The 15,733-nt window shown below is 39.4% G+C and overlaps 2 protein-coding genes across 17 annotated transcripts in view; one reads left to right on the forward strand and one right to left on the reverse strand.

The window, feature by feature from the left end:
- Positions 1-5,313, forward strand: part of Srpk2 (SRSF protein kinase 2) — a 210,470-nt gene extending 205,157 nt beyond the window's left edge. For all 11 annotated transcript variants that reach the window (XM_052721808.1, XM_052721814.1, XM_052721809.1 and 8 more), the window contains one exon: positions 3,723-5,313. In XM_052721808.1, coding sequence (XP_052577768.1) covers positions 3,723-3,907 — 185 coding nt within the window. In that variant the 3' untranslated portion in view covers positions 3,908-5,313. The remainder of the gene's footprint in view (positions 1-3,722) is intronic.
- A 1,998-nt stretch (positions 5,314-7,311) lies between these two features.
- Kmt2e (lysine methyltransferase 2E (inactive)) overlaps positions 7,312-15,733 on the reverse strand; it is a 75,714-nt gene continuing 67,292 nt past the window's right edge. For 5 of the 6 annotated variants that reach the window (XM_052721803.1, XM_052721804.1, XM_052721806.1 and 2 more), the window contains 9 exons: positions 15,428-15,575; positions 14,762-15,012; positions 14,388-14,444; positions 13,701-14,264; positions 12,437-12,723; positions 11,637-11,725; positions 11,416-11,541; positions 11,191-11,276; positions 7,312-10,327 (listed from right to left, as the gene is read on the reverse strand). In XM_052721803.1, coding sequence (XP_052577763.1) covers positions 8,810-10,327; positions 11,191-11,276; positions 11,416-11,541; positions 11,637-11,725; positions 12,437-12,723; positions 13,701-14,264; positions 14,388-14,444; positions 14,762-15,012; positions 15,428-15,575 — 3,126 coding nt within the window. In that variant the 3' untranslated portion in view covers positions 7,312-8,809. The remainder of the gene's footprint in view (positions 10,328-11,190; positions 11,277-11,415; positions 11,542-11,636; positions 11,726-12,436; positions 12,724-13,700; positions 14,265-14,387; positions 14,445-14,761; positions 15,013-15,427; positions 15,576-15,733) is intronic. The other variant, XM_052721805.1, reaches the window with a different exon arrangement.

Below are 15,733 nucleotides of genomic sequence, written 5' to 3' on the forward strand. Positions count from 1 at the left end.
TTCCATACAATATTTGAGTTGAAACTTGAGGATGCTTCAAACATAACCTCCAGGGCTACCTGAAAAGTAGCTGACGTGTGAGAACTGTGAGGAGCAGAGCCTTGGTGTAGGCTCCTGTATGCTGGCACTGACAGGATTCATGCTGGCGCTGTTCTGCTCAACTTTCTAGATTTCAAGTTTTGAAAGACTCAAAAGATTCTCAGATCATTCCAATTTTACTTCTGCACAGAGTGTGGATATCACAATGGCTTAGGAACTTGAGTAACTCTGGGAAGGATGGACATCATCATCCCTTGATTAGTGTGAGATTGACTCAGAAATAACTAAGAACAGAAAGAAAACAAACAAAAACCCTAGAGCAGTTCTCTTGTGACCACTGTAGCACCCTCCTCTTGCTCACAGTCTTGCCTGGCAATAGAAGGACAAAGGCCACTGAGGTAGAAGATGGGTATACGTGTGGATGATGCCATTCGCTGGCAGCAGAAAACAACATTCACTACAGGCTCTGCAGATGATTGTAGGTGGTTTTATTTGTTGTTGTTTTGTTGTCTTTGTTAAGATTTGTTTTCTCTATGTGAGTAGGTTTTTTTTGTTGCTGTTGCATGTATTTATGTGCACCATAAACATGCCTGGTGCCTGCAGAGGTCAGAAGAAGGCATCAGGTCCCCTGGAATTGGAGTTGCACATAGTTGTAAACCACCATGTTGATACTGAGAACTGAACCTGGATCCTATGCAAGAACAACATGTGCTCTTAACAGATTGCTGAGTTTCTCTAGCTCTGATTGTAAGTTTTAAGGAGTGTTTTGGTACTCAGTTTAAAGTTGTATGACCAAAGCAGTGAAATTACTGTAAATTTGAAGTAATTTCCATCATACAAGCAGAATGTACCTTGTCCAAAAGGCTTGGGACTGAGTGTTGTGGATTCCTGAGTCCCTCATATTTTGGAATATTTACATAGACGTGATGAACTACCTTGATGATAGGACACAAGTAAACATGAAACTTGTTTTTATTTCATGGACATGTAAATTGAATGAGATGCAGTGTGTAATTTTCCTTCTTTATCATGATGGTGCTCAAAATTTCAGATTTTGGACTAGGGATGTACAACTCGAAGATCCTTCTATTCCTACTCTGTACTTTTTCACAGATGGTGACACAGTGCATCTTTTAGTTTCTCTTGTTCCGTATCCTATAATTCAGTCAACAAAAGAGCAGAAATACACTTATAAAAAAAATGTTTATACTGTTTTGTCTCTGTCCCCAATTAGTAGAATATAACTGTTTCTTGGCTCTTGCATTGTGTTCAGTTGTGTAGAGGTGAGTTTCCTATGTGGGGTGCAGACCTGTAATCTCATCATTGAGGAGATGAAGGCAAGAAGATTGCCAATTCCAGGTTAGTCTGGGCTACATAGTTAGAACCCAGTCTCAAAAAAAAGAAAAACAAAAAGAAAATATATGGCAACGTAGTGTGTGGAGGTATGTAGTACGTAATGTATGTGTAGGTTATATACAAATGCTGTACTGTTTTATTTAGGAGATTTGAATATCCTTGTATTGTTGGTGAGGGTGCAGTCCTGGAACTAGTTTCTATATGTACAGAGAGATGAATGTACTAAGTTTGGTGTCCATTGAAGGACCTTAGCTTAAAAAGCTGGTAGGTATCCTCAGTGAGTTCTTCTATTCTGGCAGACAGTAATGGCCAGCATTTGCATCTATTTGCAAACTTACTTATGCCAAAATAGAATAATTAAATGTCAAGAAAGTTTCTTCTTTTACCAGAGAACGCGCCTCAGTGTCCTGTGTGAACTTCAGTCAGTCTTAAGTGTTGGGGAGTGACAGCTGTTCTCCTTCTAACTGTGATTAAGCTACTGAAAATGTACCTGGGAGGTGTGTGCTCCTTTCCATGTTCATTGGTATTTTTAAGTCAACCCTGTCACTATCTGATAGCTTTAGACTTTTATTGTATAGCATCACACCATATGATTCTTACTAAATCAAGTGTATATGCTTTGGTTCCTAACACTGATCTTATTGGGGGGGACACCAGGATTAATCTTTCACTATGTCCCTAGAGCTCAGATTTAGTTCTAAATTTTAATTATTTTATGTATGATGTGTGGGGGTGTCATGTGACACAGTGCATGTGTGGAGTCATTTCTCTTCTACCTTTACACAAGCTCCAGTGATCAAACTCAGGTTATCAGGCTTGCACCATTGAGTGCCAAGCCCGTTTACTCATTGAGCCATCTAACCAGCCGTTGGACCTGATTTTTACAAATTGATTTTATCCGAAGCCCTTCCTTTTTCACTACTAAAATTGTGTGTCTGTTTCTTTATTAAAACCTAGAAATCTGATCTCCAGTATCAAAGCAGCACTTAACTTTGTTCCTAGCAGTTGAAGCTTGTTTGTTACCTCACCCAAACGTTTCTTTTTGGAATCCTGTGTATAGCATGGTGGCAGTTCTGTAGACAGCCAAGAGTGACCACTGAAGAGAGTATAGAAAAGAGAGGGCCATGGGTGAGGGTGAGGAGCGGAATTGCTGTGATTCTTGATTTTTTTTTTTTTTTTTGCATTTGTAAGGAATGCTATCTTCTTTTTGTTAGGGTTTAAAAGCTGGGGCAGGGGGGAGGCAGTGCACTTTATAGGTTCTACTACAGCAGTGGTTCTCAACCTTGGGGTCACATGTCAGACGTGATGCATATCAGATAATTTACATTATGGTTCATAACAATAACAGAATTACAGTTTGGAAGTAGCAATGAAATACTTGTACAGTTGGGGATCAGTACAACATGAGGAACTGTAATAATGATCTCATTAGGTGGGGTGAGAACCATTGTACTATAGCATATGAAAGAAGAGATACCCATGTGGTACCAGGGCTTCAATGCTGGACTCCACTCACCTGGTAATGTGCCAATGCAGGCCTTTCTAGCCCACAGGCTACTTACTATTAGTGTTTCTGCTGTGTCAGAGCTTCCTAGCTTTGGGGGGTAGTGACACTTTTATACTACAGGAGACACATTTGAAAATTTTTAACCTCATGTTTTAAAAGGAATTGTCCTTGAGGTCATATATTTTACAACCATGTGTAGAGAGAACAGCATTTATTTTGGGTCACCACTACCTGCCTGTAGCTGTTTATTTAAATTTAGACAAATTAGAGTTACTATTTTCCTTAGGCACACTAGCTTATGTATATGTTCCTGCTAGACCATGTAGCCCCGTGGCTGCCATAATGGACAGCACAGTTCAAAAGGATATCTAGACCGCCAGAGAAAAACACATTAACATTGTTCTAGGGGCACAGACTTCTTTTCTCTGCATGGTAAAATTCAGTAGCACAAGGCCTTCAAATGGTAAGCACCATACAGATCTTGCTAAGCAAGCTTACAAATTACAACAATACCCAGGCTGAAGTAGGAGTGTCTTTCAAGTGGTAGGAACGCAAATATTCTGTATGCTTTTTGCACCTCAAGAAGCTCAGAACTGATCTGTACAAACTCTTAATCCGTTCATATCCACCTAGCTTGCTTGGACAAAATCATTAGTTCTTCCATGAGATTTGCTTAGGGTAGAAAGCTAGCTTCCTTTGTTGTTTTCATATTTTTGAGAGTTAGATTGCCTGCTTCATTGAAAAAAAGCCTGTCTGGATCAATTAAGTTCAGGGATGTGCAAATATGAGCTTTTGTGATTGTGTGCTTCTTTCTCTACAGGAGAACTGCGGCACATCACCAAGCTGAAGCCCTGGAGCCTCTTTGATGTACTTGTGGAAAAGTATGGCTGGCCCCATGAAGACGCTGCACAGTTTACAGATTTCCTGATCCCAATGTTAGAGATGGTTCCAGAAAAACGAGCCTCAGCGGGCGAATGCCTTCGACATCCTTGGTTGAATTCTTAGCAGATTCTACAAATATAGCATTCTGAGCTAGCAAATGTTTCCCAGTACATTGGACCTAAACAGTGGCTCTCATTCTTTAACAGGATCACAAGTGAGCTGGCTCCACCCTCAGACCTTTGTTTTGCTTTGAGGTACTGTTGTTTGACACTTTGCTTCCTGTGCAGCGTGATCCTGGAGAAGGGTAGTCTCTGTCTTCAGCTAAGTAGTTTACTGGCCATTTTCTTCTGGAAACAATAACATGTCTCTAAGCATAGTTTCTTGTGTTGTGTGACATTCAAATGTCATTTTTTTTTTTGAACGAAAAATACTTTCCCCTTTGTGTTTTGGCAGGTTTGTAACTATTTATGAAGACATATTTTAGCTGAGTATTATATAATTTACAATCTTAAGAAATTATCAGAGGGAACCAAGGAAGAGCAAAGAAATATAGTTTCTTCTTCTGGCAAAGGGAAATTATTCCTGTATTATAGTATGTGTAGCTGTTAATTTGCATAAATAGGGGACAAGGATTCACATTCAGAAAAGCTACCCAGTCCTGAGTGCTTTTTAGCATACATTGCATGTTGCAGATTTCCACTGCTTCAAGAAGTTGCACAAACTTTTCATTCCATAACAGTCCAAGTGGCTCTGGATTAAGTGCCACTTTAAAGGAAGGCTTTAAAGGCTCTGTGGCACTTTAAAGGAAGAAAAACTTGCTTGTCATTCAAAAATTGATGCTCTTCTCTATTTCATTTGTATTTTGCATATTTTTAAAACTACTTTTAAAGAATAAGTCATTCCCCCTTAAAATGTGGTGGCCCAATACCTCCTATCAGCATAAGTTAAATACGTAATTAAATTGGACAAGAGAAATATGTTCAGTGTGTGGAATGAAAATAATATATTTTTGGAAAAGCATGATTGTGTTTGTCTAAAACACAAGGTGTGGCTTATAGTTTGCAGCACAGTGGACAGAACACTCCTCACAGCTTAAAGGTAACAGTGATCATGTTCATTCCATAAGCAGCTTTACTCGATACAGCAGTTTTACTTGCCTTTTCATTTTCTTTCCATGAATGAGAAAATAATTTTCCCTATGCAGGCTGCATACAGTTTAGTTTATGCATTTCCTTAAAATTAATTGTAGAATCCAGGATACAAACCATTATTAGGCAATACAATTTTAGAATGTAACATAGAGAGGTATATTTAGCCTCTTAGAAGTCAGTGGATTGAATGTCCTTTTTTTAAAAAATTTTATTCATTAAGGTGCCTCGTTTTTCTTGACTTTGTTCATTAACATTTATCCATATGCCTTTGCAATAATTAGATTGTGAAAAGCTAACAAGTGTTGTAACAATAATCCTTTGTTTGGGGTGCTTGCACTTGTCTTAAAAATTAAAGTGTTTTGGGGTTTTTTTTCCAGACATTGCCTTGGTCATTGCCCTGTATTTGAAATGACAGAATCAACATACATTTGCTCTCAGTAGCATGTCACCAAAGCTAAAGGAAGTACAGATGAAATCATAGGACATACATAAAGGCTTCTTCCAGGAGATCACTTGTGGTTTTTTAGGGCAAGATAGATTTTAAGAATGAGACTCATTGTTTTCAATGTGGATGGTCCCTTTTTTTAAAATCAGCGTTTCATCATAAATGCAACATTTTTTTTCCCCCTCCTATCCCTTCTTTCACTTTGAGTGGACAAGACACATTATTATATTCCACACTGTTGTGAGGTACAAGGTTCCACTGTTATGAACTATGCATGCTGACTTTTTCTAATGGGGCTGTGGGTTGCCATGTAGATCCTATGACAGATGGTGGCTGTATAGTGTTAGTCATCATAGAAACATTTGTATAAGAACCACAAAGTATATATTCATGTCTTCCCCCTGTCTGAAAGAATTTTTACTATTTGAATGAAATTTGTCTCATGTAGTTTTAGCTGATGTTGGAAAAGAAAGCTAGAATATTTTAAGGTGGTTCTCCTATTAATACTCTAACTAGTTTACATACAACTTCTAGAAAGAATACACATTTTTGATTGGGTACCACATGGTTATATCAGATTCTTGGTAGCATGCTGATAAAAACCATAAAGGTTGGGTGTCGTGGTGCACGCCTTTAATTCCAGGGAGGCAGAGACAGGTAGATTTCTGAGTTCAAGGCCGGCTTGGTCTACGTAAAGCTACATAGTGAGATCCTGTATAAAAACCTAAGAAAAGGCCGGGTGGTGGTGGCGGCGGCGGCGGCGCATGCCTTTAATCCCAGCACTCGGGAGGCAGAGGCAGTCCGATCTCTGTGAGTTCGAGGCCAGCCTGGTCTACAAAGTGAGTTCCAGAAAAGGCGCAAAGCTACACAGAGAAACCCTGTCTCAAAAAACAAACACACACACACACACACACACACACACACACACACACACACACACACACACACACACAAAAAGAAGAAAAAAAAAGGAATAAATACGAGCTTAAAGGTGAACCACTGGTTATTCGGAACACTATAACCAACTCAGTATTTTTAGTTCCAAGACCTTGTGAAATCTACATGGAAAATTATAAGCAGTAGGTCATATATTCAGAAGTAGCTAATCTGGAAACTGGCAGAACTCTACAGAAAGTGGGTATTGAGACCTCCAGTGAAGTGCCTTAGGAGAGACCTGCTTGCTTTTTCATACTCACTGCACCATGCATAACGTACTGACAGGCCACGTAATAAGGAGAACTGGAATAGAAAAGATGCTCAGATTATTTTCTTTCTTCTTTTGTTCTTTTAGCCCTGGCTGGCCTTGAGCTCCTAGAGATTTGCCTACCTAGGCATGCTACCCCTCTACCCCTCCACACACTTAAATTAGTCCACAGGTTGGTCGACTGTGTCCATCAAAAGTTGTATTTGGCTAATATCCTTCAGATAACAGAGCTTTCATTCTGAATTAATATAATGTGCTATTTTTAAAGTGTGTGGATTTAAAGATGCTGAATAAGGGGGTAGTGATTTTTAAGGACGTGAATATTATTGGCGTTTACATGCTAGTTAGCTTTGGTCTGTCTGAAATTGTCAGGAGGGACAATGTGAACCTCTTCATTTTTCAGACTGTTTTAGTGAACATCCTAAAGAGAACTTGGACAAAGATGGCAAAGTTAAGCCAGGTGGCGCACGCTTTTAAGCCCAGCACTCAGGGCAAAGGCAGGCCGATCTCTGTGAGTTCGAGGCCAGCCTGGTCTACAGAGTAAGGTCCAGGACAGCCACAACTATTTCAGAGAAAAACCAAAAAAAAAAAAAAAAGGTGACTAATATTCTTCAAAAACTTGGAGATGATTAGGATATAACTCTAAAGGAGCTGTATTCTCATACTGTCAACAGCTAATTTTCAAATGGAAATTAAATGATAAAATGATTTAAGTCACTCCAAGATCTTACTCAGTCATTTTAAAAGTTTACTGTTTTTCCTGATGCATAAAGTTTATGTATTATCCCCCAATTATGCCATGTTGGATATTAATAGGGTCATTGCTGTTGGTAGATTTCATACTCCTAGGAGGTAGACAGCAAAAACTGCAAATTCAAAAAAGAAAAAAATCACAACTGGTATATTTTTCTTTCAGTAGTAAAATATTCAGAGGCCCCCTTTATTTTATTCGAAATATTTCAGAATGCCTTTCCCCTTTGTTCTGTTTAAAGAAATCTGTTTTGTACAACTTTAAAAAGCCCTAAAGCTGGATATTAAACATTAAATTTCCATATCAGTTTCAGTTTTATTAGTAGGGCATTACAGTGATATTTCTAAAGTGTGCAAATTAAATCTGTTTTAGGGTAAATTACTCCTTTTCAAACTAGTAGACTGCGTAACTGCTTAGTGTGTAATGTATTAATAATATGGATTAATTTTGTAATTCTGTATTATGTTAGATTGTTATTAAGTAGCCAACACAGCTTGGCTGTTTAATTTCCTGTGACTCATGCCTCATAAAGAAAAGGCAGTGTCAGGAAGGACCATGAGAACCACCCACACTCACTGCTGGTAGCCTGCCATGTAGCTGAGGTAGTAGTTACTAAAGAAAATGGAAGGTTCTTTCCTTACAAATTATATTTGAAAATCGTTAACTTTTGTAAAATCATTAAGCAGACCTCAATCTCAGAAGTTGTATGGAACAATTTAGTAAAACTGACATAATTGTGATTTATTAACATGAATTAAAATGCCCAACCAGTGCTTCAATGTGACAGCATATTTGAAATAAAAAGGAAAGGTCATGTACTGTACTACTTTCACAGAGATCACACTTTTGCAAAAGACTTGCCATATGTACAATGCTATATACCAAATGAAAAGGGCTGGAAGCAATTATATACGCAAAGAAATGCAGTATTTACAGTCTGTCAGGAGTCACTAGAAATTATCTATACATTAAATTACATTTTGCTTGCAAAAAATTGATAAAACAAAATGAGCCATGTCCACACCAAATTATAAAAACCTGTATTGCATTTTCAGACCTAAGATGCACTCACAGAACTGCTGACCATAAAAAATGAAAATCCTGATAGTGCTTTCCTTACTTAATGCATATGTATAAAATAATATAGAAAAGATTCACTAAATGAATTTAACTGCAACAATAAAATTTAAAGGTCATGTAGTATCAGATCTACAGCCAGAAAAACAGCTGGAATGTTCACTTACAAAATAAAGATGCCTATGACTGGCTTAAGAGCACATTGCTTAAGGAATTTTAAAAGCAAAAATGGGAAAAATACAATGAAAGAGCACTGGTGTTGTTTTTTGTTTTTTTGTTTGTTTTTTGTTTTTATACAAAGTTTCATGTACAAGCTTTAAAAAGTACCTTAATAGGTACATATGAAATATACAGTTTATCTTACAGAACATTTTAAAAAATGTTATTAGAGTCCATTTTAATGCCACCCTGAACCGTGGTAATTGTTTTGAAATGTTGGTGGCACCTGTGCTCTGTGAATTGGAATCTGTCCAGGCACTGGAGATGCCTGCTGAGGTCCTTGCACCCCATGTGGCAGGGCCACAGAGCCAGGATGAGGATGAGGACAGAACCCTGAAGCAGTAGGTGTTGGAATACTGTTAGGTCCTTGGGGCTGATGATGAGGACCTGCAACTGGTAATGGACAGTGTGGCCCTGTTCCAGAAGGCTGGTGTTGGGGTCCCGGTCCCAAAGTGGTATGATGTGTGGCTTGTGAGGGATACGGTGGTACAGCTGGATGAGCACTTGCAGGAAAAAGTGGAGGTCCTTGATGAGGTGGGTGGTGTAAGGCTTGACCTGATGTTGAATGATGCCCAGAAACCAGAACACTGGCTGGAGGAGGAGGAGGAGGTGGTGGTGGTGGTGGTGCTGAGTTTACCACATGCTGGTGTTGTGCTTGTAGACTTTGCAGTCCTGTGGAAGGATGGGGTGGTGGATGGTGATGTGGGGCAGGACCAGGAGGTGGAGGGGGTGGTGGTAAATGGTGTCCAGTAGTTTGAGAGTGAATGTGTGACCCAGGAGTGACAGCATGAACTGGCCCAACTACATGTGCTACAGAATGCTGCTGATGCGAGTTTGGCTGTTGTATGAGATGTGGTCCTGGAGCAGGTGGTGGTGGAGGCGGCGGTGGGACCACAGCAGCAGCAGTTTGATGGTGAATGGTAGGGTTCTGAGATGGCAGAAAATGCCCTGGAGTAAGGTGGTGTCCTGGAACTGATTGCTGGCTTGCAGTGCCAGGAAGTGCTTGATTTGGTCCAGATGTAAACACAGTTTGTTGGGAAAGACTACCTTTTAGCTGATTATAATTCTGAAAGTTTGCAGAGGGCTGCTGGTTTTGATAGTATGATGAAGGAGGCGGAGGGGGTGGAGGGGGTGGTACCGTGCTGTTGAGACTTTGTTGGTTAAACTGACTGTATGTTGCTGAAGATTGTCCTGAGGGTGTCTGTGTAAATAATGCTCCAGAAGTTGCCTGCTGAGTATTGGCTTGAAGGTTTTGTGCTGCTGGATAAAAATTTCTCTGAGTCTCTCGCTGAGGAGTTCCAACTTGAGGTGACTGTGAATGGTGAGGCCTGAAGGGAGATCCTAACTGCTGTGAAGGAGGCTTTGGTGAGAGGTAACCATGCTGCACAGTTGTGTGAGACGTGGAGGACTTGGGAGGGTTTTCTGTGTGAGGTGATGGAGGACAGTGCAACTTTGTTGGTGCAGAAGGCAGCTTTTGTGGAAGTTGCTCATTTGCATTGCGAACCTGGGCCTGAGGAGGATGGTTCTTTGAAAGTGCTGGGGTGATATTTGACAGCTGTTTCTGCTGGAGCTCTGCTTTTAGGTGAGCGCTGTTCTCCGCTTCTGATACAATGGCTGTTGCCTCCCAGTGGGAATCTGGTTTTGTGAGTATTTTCCCATGTGACTGAGCAGGATTTATCGGTCCAGGTGAACCAGGCTATGAAGAAAAAAACAAATCACATAAATTTTTTGTTTATGTAAATTTTAAAAGTAAATACTTTGAAGTTTACTCTTACTGATGTTCAGTGTCATTTAATACTTTTAAGAAAGGGCAGGGATAAAGTAAGCACAAGTCTAGAGGCCCATGATGTTGAAAGGTGAGCTTTTCTGAGTACACTGTGTGAGTTCTTAGAGTGAGTTAGCTTAAACTGAATTCCTTCGCTTTTGGAAAAGATAAACCAATGGTCTTTAATTTGCCTTTTCTTCAAACAGAGAGCTGTCTTTCAACGTTATTTTAAAAGGACTTCGATAACCTTAAAACATAGCAAGTTTTAATTTCATAAACTAATTTCTTTACCCAACTAAAGATAAACTGCTTTGAATAAAAGTTGTTCATAAAACTTACCATTTAGACTTTTAATACTTTTTTTCACTTTATAAGGGTAACCCCATTGTAAGACGGCTTAAATGCCTACAATCTTTTAATTCAAAGTCCAAGGCGCTTAGACCCCTACCCTTTTTAGTTTACAGTGGAATACATAGCTGCTCTTCCCAAGCAGGGTGGAGGGCGTTCCTTTGAATGTCACCTGAGCTTTTGCTTATGGAGTGCTGAATGGCTGGTCATAAAAGTGTTCCCCATGAAAATAGGAGTGAACACTTGAGGGAAAATGTCACCTATTGAAAAGGACTTAGAAAACTGCAATGTTGAGCCAGAGCTGTTTCTCATAGTTGAGCATAAGAATGAGGGAATAGGAAGAGTACAGAAATCACAAACTAATACTTGGTATAGCAGGAGAAAAGTCTGATGGATGTTACCATCAGATTTGTGAGTGGCCAGACTTCAAAGGTCAATGTTATTACCTTGCTCGTTTTTGAGGGGCTCTGAGAAGTGTCAGGGGATGGACATTCACTCGTAGTTGTGGGTTCTGGATTTTCAGGATCAGGCTCTGTAAAGGAGTACAGTAAATGTAAGATTACAGGACAAATACTGCCTCTTGCAGACAGACAGTGCTCACTGTATACAGCTTTCTTCTGACTATAAAGTACTTTAAAATAATAGCCATGATAGGTCATCTGCTTACTGACCTGCTATAAGTTCACTCAAAGAAGGGACTAGGCTCTTAGCGTGCACCTGGGGAATGTGATTTGAATGAGATGAAGGTGAAGACTGAACATGACTCGGTGAACATGAGACACATGGTGATTCTCCCCCTAGAGGTGAAGCAGAGCAGACCCAGAGAGAACATTAGTGCTCACAGGAACAGGGAACAAACAGCCAGTTCCACTTAGTAGAGAAGCGCACTCACCACTGTCTTTATCTCTGCGGTGGTCACTAAGCAGTAATGCTCGCTGATAACTCCTTTCTCTCACTTGCTCCACTGAAGTGGATGCAGTCCTTTAAAATAAAACACATCCTCTTGTCAGAGAAGCTGCCGCCACCTAGACTTCACTTTCTGTCTCTTGATGGGTGAAATGGCCTTCAGATGAAGGATTTTGCTATACTGGGACAACACCTTGGTATTAAGCTTTGAAAATATCTTGTCTTATTTTCAACCACACTCCAAACTGAGATTTTTATTCCTGTTTACTGGAAATCAGACTAACATTTGTGGTTGACAATTTCTTGGTAAAATATGTTGGAAATATTTTGTTAACAGTTACAAGGTCACGTCCGGTGACTAAAGGGAGCAAAAATACTCCCAACAAAATGCTCGTGTCAAAATTGTAAGTTTATAGTTGGGAAAGTGAGTAAAGAACAGAGTGAATGTGGTCTTTTGCTCTTTGTTGAGACCTGTCTTCAGTGAAGCTGCTTCTTCTGTCTTACTGAAGAAACACTAGAACTGCTTCTTCATCCAAGGTAACTGGTAAGGGATGTCAAGAAACTGTATAGGATGCTGACTGGGATGACAAGTTCTATAGGAAGGAATATTTATATGGCTAAGATAAAAAAAAAAATTAGACCTTCCCAGCAACCATCTTTCCAGGTCATGACCACCAACCACTGTCTGTGTCTACCCTCCCCAAACAGCTGACAGGAAGACTGATTCTCTTAACCTTCTTTTTTTTCTTCCTTCTTGCGCAATGGCACATTTTGGAAGGGGCTTACCACTGAACTTCTGGGTCTTTCTTCTCACTGGCATTGGCGTCTTTAACAGGACAATTACTGCTGCCCTCTTCACAAGAGGCATTGTAAGTGGCAGTTGGTGGTGGTAAAGGCAAGATCGACGGGTTTTCTACCTGCTCCCCGTTTTCACTGCCATGGACACATCCATCGCCACTGTTGCTCAGGTTCCCACTTGTGTGAGGTGATACACTAATCAAAGCAAAGTTTTCTGCCTTAGAACCACTTTTCCTAGCTTCTCGTTGTCTCTTACGATATTCTAATAGAGAAACCTTAAACAAGAAAAAAAATAAGTAAATCTTTTATTCTTGTTTTGTGTATCAGAATCAATTTATTCTTTAAAAAAAAGATACTGCGGCATTTATATTAGGAAAATTATGTAAAAATAATTGAATTTTCCATAAATAATTAACAATTATTAAATGCCTACTATATGCCAGGCATTGTATTTAGATGATTTATATGCATTATCTCATTTAATCCTCACAACAACCCTAAGAAATAGGTATATTATCATCCCCATTTTACAGATGAGGAAATTGAGTAACTCACTCACTCCAGGTCACACAGCTGGTGAGTGTTGGAGCCGGGATTCGAACCTAGGTCTTATTTGAAAGCCCGTGCTCTTTCCACTATACTACATTGCTTCCCACAAAGTTGCCAACTGGACTCTGTTACAAAAATTAAAAGCACATATCACTAAAATGCTTTGACTTATACATCAGTTACTTAACAAATAAGTGTGTTTCTCCCATTCTTGCAAAATAAGGCATTCTGTCTCAAAATTAGGAACTTCCGTATTAAGATAGAATCTTATCAAACAGTATCATACTTTCCAAAATACTCTTACATCCATGGCCTAAATACTGTAAGTATTATGAGATGGTGAAGAGGCATTTCTTCTCTCCAAGGCTGCCTGCTCAATGTAAAATAAGAGAAATAAGAACAAGTATTATCTGCCTATTGTTTTGGTGGAGGTATATATTTTTAAAGGTTATTTGTTTCATGGAAAAAAAAAATCACCTTCAGGCTTTTATCTCAAACTACATTTCTTCTTAGAAGTTTCATATCACTATAATTTTTACTTTCTTAGGAACATCAAATTATTTACAAAAAGCTTAAAAATGTACATAAAACGCCTTAACTTACATAACCAAGTTACAAATGCCTCACATAACACATGCTGTAACTACCCTTAAGAGCACCGAGTAAAACCCATTGAAAAGACTATAAATTGTTAAATTATAACCTTTTTCTTTTGTGGTGGATTCTGGGGTGTGCAACTCCCGTCGATCAAATTGTCATTAACAGTCCGTCCGAAACCAGAGACAAGCCCATCTTCAGAAGTACAAAAGACAGCTGTTTCCATAAACATGCCTCTAGTGTCATCCTGTATCAGGCACTTTGACTCACTTATTCGGAAGCCTCCTCCAATCTCCAACTGATGTGAGGGTGTCAAGTCCCTCAGATTGGAGTTGACTGAGAAGTTAACTCCTGTCCTGTCAGGGCTCTTTACCCAGGAAGAATACATTGTACCTCGTCCAGAGTGGGTCGAGTCCAGTTGGCTGTTGGGCTCAGGCCTGTCATGGGCTGGTATTTCCATGGTTTTTTGTAAGGCAGCTGGCTCGACTGCATCGAGTCCCAATTGAAGGTCTGACACAGGTTCTTTTTCCCCTGGGCAAGGCCTGTTGATTTCAGTTCTACTCCTAGGGCTGGTATAACCAATCGTCTTTATTTCTTGAAGGCCCAGTTCAGTTAAATTGGAATTTCTAAAAGGCCCTAACGTTAGCATGGTTGAAGATCGATCATATCCCTGTTGGTAGGAGGAGGGGAATCACACAATGCCATTTAGGGACAATTTACTATCTAAGAGTAATTTAAGCAAAATAATATTAAGAGAAAATCAGCAAATGAATGTTTTTTGATAATTCCTTACCTCTTGACTGTAAGTGTGTCTCTTTATTTCTGGAGAACTTTCTGGGGAAGAAATATTCTATATAAAAGTAATGAGCAAAATTAGAAATTAAAATACAACAACCTCTATATTTTGTAGACATGATGCATACATAGATTTCAGATTTAAACCTTGTTGAAGACACTTGCTTTAGGTGAATTTGATAAACACATAAAAAAATGCTCATGTGGCACAGATAAAAATGTTTACATTTGTGTAAATGTAGGTTCCCAACTTTCTCTTAGTTTCTCACCACACTAGTTAACAAAGCAGGGACAGGGTTTGCCAAAAAAGTTTCAGAAACACTCATTCCCAGGAATGGACATGTCTTTTTTCCCCCCATTGAAATGTCTCACCTCAAAGTGCATAGTGTTTCCTGGTGTGCCAGGAGTTACTGGGGTCACTGGTGAATATATGGGTTTATAACCATTCCTGTAAGTTTCATCATCTGATCTGATCCGTGGAGGAGTGGCAAAGGCCGGGTCCATAGGAGTGATATCTGTGTGAGTTGGTGTAGCATATGGTGAAGGAGTGGGGGTGGAGCTTTCTGAGTAAGCAGAATCTAGCAGTTGATAAAGTCTTCTTTTTTTTAGTGGTGTAGTTAAATCTGTTGGTGAAATAATAATTATAAGAAATCATACTGCTGCTATAATATAATTAGCAGTAATTAAGATAACTTTCTCCCCCAAATTAGTGTTTTTTAAAAAAATGGAACTAACATGAAATCATCTTCCTTAAGCCTCCAAAAGTTTCAGCATTAGCAATTATCTTGCCTGAAGCTTATAAGCCTAGAAGTCTCAAAAAGTGTTATTAAGTACTCATGTTACTGTAACTCATGTCTTACGAATCCTTTTAACTCCATTGAAAGCACCTAGCCCCACACTAAACCCCAACTTAAACAGTATTTCCAACTACAGTTTTATGTATGTCCACACACAAAAAGTCAGCTGACCAGAGACACAGCAGCGGTTATCCTGCCCGCGACAACTCCTCACACTGACAGAGCACTGAGCACACACTACCTGGGAGGAGGGAACAGCTGTCATTTATCAGAAGTGGGCTTTTGTTTTCACCATTAACTGTGGGACTTCTGGATCGTTCCTGACAAGGTGAATGGTATCTATGTAAAATGGTTGAGTTTTCTTCTTCTAGGGCTTGTTTCAACCATCGCTGAATAAAACAGAAAAAATAAATGAATAAGGATCAGTTTGCAGCTATTTATATAGCCTATAAATGCAAAGCCAATCACAAAAGCATTTCATTGTGAGGAGCTCTAGTAAGGACTGAAATTTGCATTTGGCTTCTCCTAGATTTTTATATCCAAAGAA

Source organism: Peromyscus californicus, unplaced genomic scaffold (assembly GCF_007827085.1).
Source record: "Peromyscus californicus insignis strain IS unplaced genomic scaffold, ASM782708v3 Scaffold_6__1_contigs__length_162567912, whole genome shotgun sequence".
Classification (NCBI taxonomy): domain Eukaryota; kingdom Metazoa; phylum Chordata; class Mammalia; order Rodentia; family Cricetidae; genus Peromyscus; species Peromyscus californicus.